The sequence below is a fragment of the Hippopotamus amphibius genome, chromosome 6 (assembly GCF_030028045.1).
Source record: "Hippopotamus amphibius kiboko isolate mHipAmp2 chromosome 6, mHipAmp2.hap2, whole genome shotgun sequence".
In the NCBI taxonomy this organism is placed as follows: domain Eukaryota; kingdom Metazoa; phylum Chordata; class Mammalia; order Artiodactyla; family Hippopotamidae; genus Hippopotamus; species Hippopotamus amphibius.
The window spans coordinates 107423884-107428938 of NC_080191.1; the positions used below are offsets into that span (position 1 = coordinate 107423884).

Genomic DNA, 5055 nt, shown 5'->3' on the forward strand with positions numbered 1-5055 from the left:
GTTTGGCCACAGAGATAAAATACAGTATGTTCAGAATATTGTTGCCTTCTGTTATAAAATATAAAAAATAAACAGAAGAAAAACAAAAGAAAACTCATGCATTTGAAAATAGCAAGGCTTCTGATATCAGTTTTATCCTCACCAGGTAATCTCCCCAAGCCCTGGTTCAGCTGAGATTCGCCCCTCTCCGTTATGTTCTTTTACGCGCATCAGAATCGCTTTGCTGTAGCAGCACTTGGCAAAGTACTTCCTTTTTACAAGTAATCTGGATCCGTCAAGCTGTCTAATTCTACTACATCAGTCACTACTTTGTAGTTTATTTGGGGACAGCGACTGCCAATAAAGTAATGCTGTAAAATATTCCAGGGTGAGGAGGCTACTCCCGTGCACGTTAATAAAACTACCGCGATTCATCTTGTCATGAAGCGGGCTTTTTATGCCGGGCCTCTTTCAAGGTGGAGAAGCAAAATCACATGAGGTTTAGCTGGAATTTATGCCGTACCTAGAGGGTTACTTAATTTATATATTTACTTTCTTTCAGACCTACATTTGGAGTAAAGTATATAGGCTTCTCTCTGGGATGATAGAGTATATCAGGGGGTAAATTCTGAACAGGCACGTGAAGTTGGGGTCATAAAACAAGGCAAAGAGGCACACGTGACAGCCCTGGGGCCTGTTTTATTACACCTGCTCTCCGAATCTATGCAAAGCAGAAGTGGTACCCAAAACTTTGGAGAGTTTAAACAGGCTCTTTGAGAATCTGCTCATGAGTGTTTTAATGACCTCAGTTCAAGCCAAGAGCAATAAACGTCTCAGAAAGAGGCTGTTAATTGAAAAGACCGACGATTTCAAAGGGATTAATATTACTGTCAGATTCGACTTGCTTTCTCTCTCTTTTAATTTGGCCTTCTGTTTTAATTTACAAACAGCCATGCAAACTGGAGCTTTCAAATGCAGGAACAGGAGTGGTAAAGAGAATATGTCTGGAGCACCTTGGGCTAGAGTTAAAATGCTAGGGTAGAGACCTAATCTCAGCTCTGTCATTATTTTCCTTATCTGTAAGCTGGGTATTCTAGAATTGTTTTTAGAATATTTATAATGTTATTGTGAAGATCCGTTGTCTGATTGATGACAAAGTGCTTTGTAAGAGATCTATAAAATAAAAATAAAGCAAATAAAGTTAAAATAAATAGAAATAATAGAAAAATGCTTTAAAGATTTAATTAATATAGTAACTTCAGTTTCACCAGCTGGAAGCACAATTAGGTTCAGATTGTTTTGTTATCTTAATTAATTACTTGAGTTCTCACAGATTCTATTAACAAATAATCCAGTGCTTGAGACCCTCCTACTTTCCTGTTCTCAACTGTGGTACAAACTCTAGTTGCTAATTCTGCCTAATGGGGCAGCTGCCAAGCCTAGGGAATCGGCTTCTACTCCTGATCTACTCCTGCTGTGGCTTCTTCTGCTGCCGTGACATGGGGTCTCTGTTGAAAATGCATCTTGCATGGCCCAGGGAATGACCACTGCTACAATAATGCCTTAGGCTTGGAGATCCTTGCGCAAGCTGCAGTGGTGCCGATGCTTGGGCTACCAAAATGACAGATCTTTCAGCTCTGTGCTCATAGGCAAAGCCACAGCTTGCATGGGCACCTTGCAAGAAGTCTGTCCAAATGGACTTCCACGGGCAGCCTGCACACTGCCTCTAGCGGCTCAGGGCTGCACCTGAGGCCAGAACATCTCAGGGTTGAGATCCCCTTTGTGCATGTGGGGCTCTTTCATGGTGAGGACCGTGCAAGAGGCTCCACTTCTGTTGATTCTCTGCATGGATTCATGATCCCTTTCCCTCCAGGCAGGTTCCTCAGCCCCAAGGCACACGTGCCACTTACTCTCCAGCAGTTTCTCTGGTTATCGAGTAGATTGGAAGGATCAGCCTATTCCAGGTGCAGAGGTCCTGATCCTCTTTCCTGCATGGAGGAGGTAGTGTCTACTCTCCTCACACTTTTTTTTTTTGACTTTTTTTTTTTTTTTTTTGATGTGAACCATTTTTAAAGTCTTTATCGAATCTGTTACAATATTGCTTCTGGTTTATATTTTGTGTGGTTTTTTTTTTTTGGCAGCTAGCCAGATGGGATCTTAGCTCCCCAACCAGGGATCGAACCCATACCCCCTGCACTGGAAGGCTAAGTCTTAACCACCAGGGAAGTCCCTACTCTTCTCACACTTGCCTAACCAGACACTGTGACTCAAGGGTTCTTGGATGAGTCACAGGTGTTGCACAACAGGAAGACATTCCTGTAGAGGAAAAAAATTTGCACTTATTTCAGTAAAAGAAAATTGTAAGCTGTGCTTCGTGAAAACCTCTGCTCTGCAAGCAAATTTTTTGTTTTGCTGTTTTTGTTCTATTACTATTTTCGAGTCATTCCTTGAGTATTCCACTTCTGCTTTAAGATTTGGTTCCAAAATAACCTTTCAGTTTAGATTTCTCTAGAGAAATCTCAAGGATTTCTTTCTTACCATTAACCCCCACCCACAATGCTGGGGCTTGGTATATTAACATAGCTATAAAAATTGAGGAAAACAAGTTACGCAGTGATGAGTATACAAATATGGTGTTAAATAGTGTATCAGTTATGTGTCCTGAGTGAGAAGCCTGCAGTCTATACAAGAGGGGTTCTTAATCCCTTCAACACCATCATGGGTTGGAATCCAGGCCCCACCACATCCTGGTCAAGTTTCCTTGAGGCAAATATTTAACTTAATAGAGCTTATTTCTTCATCTATTTTTGATCATTAAATACCGACAGTTCTCTTTTGTTTGTTCCCAATATTTCTTCAATCTCTGCTTTCATTTCCATCCTTTGTTCCACAGCGAAAATTCAAATCTTACCATCTCTTGTCCAGATCACTATGATTCTCTCCTAACAACTGCTTCTCCTAGGCTTGCTCCTCTCCTTCCCATCTTTCATCCTGCAGAGAGTGATCAACTGAGAGGTCTAATCTCACTATGTTCTATTTCTCTTTTCCATGAGTCCCCATCATCCTCAGACAAAGTCAAGTTTCTCAACATAGTTTACCCCACTTACCAGCCATTTCTCCCATTTTACATTCTTCCTTTAAAATTTTCTCCCAGATACATGTTAGTTTTTGTCCCTCAATTCTTTGGCTGATTGGTATTTCTCCCTGGAATTTTCCTTTCCCTTTTCTTTGCTTGATTAGCTCTTACATACTGCTTAAGGCTTAACTCTCTTAGCTGCCCCTTCTCAAGTCCCATAATATCATTGGCCTATTTTCTATCACTGAATTGCCTTCTTATTTCATCACTGTCCATGTTTCCCCCACATTAGAGGATGAGTGGTTTGAGAGTACAGATTCCCTTTTTTTCCCCGCATTTCTCTTTTATAATGAATTATAGACAAATTCCTGACCCAGGAATCAAAAATTAAAATTCAGAATTTAAGACCAAGAAATAAGCCAAATCATTTACATATTAAGGAACTAATAAAGCAGTATTACCCAAAGAAAAAGCACATCTCGATTATCATGTTTCATATTTCAGAGAAGAGGCATTAAGGATTTATGCCATGAATTTATTTACAAACATATCTAGGATGCTGAGTTCAAGAGTTTGATTCCTTTTTTCAGAGACGGCACATTTTAAAATGCTCCTCTTCATATCTGTTTCACAGATTATTTTTTAAGCAGTTGGTGTCTTACTATAAAGAAAGGTGCAGCAAAACCAGACCCAAGGTACAAAGTCATCATAGCTAGTAACCGCCACTTGTTTTCCACCGAAAATGGTAAATTCTTCTCTGGACCCTCCTCATAGTGGCTCCTACGGACCACAGAGGTTGTGAACCTCCAGATGCTTTGTCCCAACATAGCGCTGTTGGAAGCCCTGCGAAAGATGCAGAGACTGAAGGCCGAAGAAATGGTGGCAGTACAGCAAGCACTCCTCTCCTCACGACGTTGTTCCCCTATGTGCAAGGACCGAAAGGCTACAGATTCCCTTTTCAAAGTTTTCTCATCAGGGATTATTAGCACATAGTAGAAACTCAATAACTGTCAGTTGAGGGAATAAACCTTCAACATGGAAGTCTTAACGTCTACCTCAAAGCTTCAACGTTGTGTCTGTTGAAGTGATTGGATTTACCTTTATCACCTGGTAGGCATCCAGTGCATGTTTTATTTCCTTCCACTTGCAATGAGTTGCACAAGGCACATATTACTTAAAGTTCACGAAAGATGGTTTGAAATGAAACTGTGCTTTCTATCTGTTTATTCTGTACTCTCATTTTGACTACTGATCTTCAAACTTACCTACTGGAAGATTTTAAGAAAACACTCTTCATAATGACATTGTAGGGTTGACGTTCTATCAAAAGGTGGGAAACCCTAAATTGATAGCCATTGGGTCCTATTTCTCTCCTGTAACTGTGTTCTACACCCTAGTCTGATTGTGTTCTGACATGGAAGAGAAATCACTTCTCAGGTCTGGTGTGTGGCTCTAAGAGTTATTCTGTGGAGCCCAAGGTAGGATGAGTCCAAGGTAACTCAAACCAGCCAGTAGGGAAAGATATAAGCACTTGGGAAAGTAGAAACACTTGTTTATCTGAGTCATTCTCACAGTATTTCTGTATCTCTTTTCAATTTTCCTTTCTTCCAAGATGCAGAAATGAATGGTACTCTTCTGTCTCAGGGCGTGATCTCTGCTATTTACTAGCTACATAACTTTGGCAAGATCTCTAACTTTCATGAGCTTCAGTTTCTCCTCTATATAAATGGAATAATTACGCCCATTTTATCTACTCTACAGAGTTATTGTAAAAGTATGTATGAAAGCCCTTTTTAAACCACAAAGCAAAATGAACATGTAAGGGGCAACTATTAAGTTTTTCCTTTCAAGAAAATTCCTTTATCCCACAGCACTTCAAAGACTTTTAGCATATAGATTAAACCATGGACTGTCTTTCATGAATTCTGTAAGGTGTCATGTAAAGCATGATCATAAATGGTAAATAATCACAAAAACATTGTCTCAGTAGGTAAATCTGT

The 5055-nt window shown here is 40.0% G+C and overlaps 1 protein-coding gene across 1 annotated transcript; it reads right to left on the minus strand.

Annotated features, from left to right (window-relative positions):
* Positions 1–3622: 3622 nt before the first annotated feature.
* Positions 3623–3980, minus strand: LOC130855839 (cytochrome c oxidase subunit 7C, mitochondrial-like). Its single transcript, XM_057739851.1, has one exon. It carries the CDS (start codon positions 3880–3882, stop codon positions 3691–3693), a length of 192 nt encoding a protein of 63 aa, XP_057595834.1. The 5' UTR covers positions 3883–3980; the 3' UTR covers positions 3623–3690.
* Between the last annotated feature and the right edge of the window lie 1075 nt (positions 3981–5055).

What these genes read in the sequence shown, in the direction of transcription:
- LOC130855839 (XM_057739851.1), bottom strand. Translation starts at nt 3,882, where the DNA reads ATGTTGGGACAAAGCATCTGGAGGTTCACAACCTCTGTGGTCCGTAGG.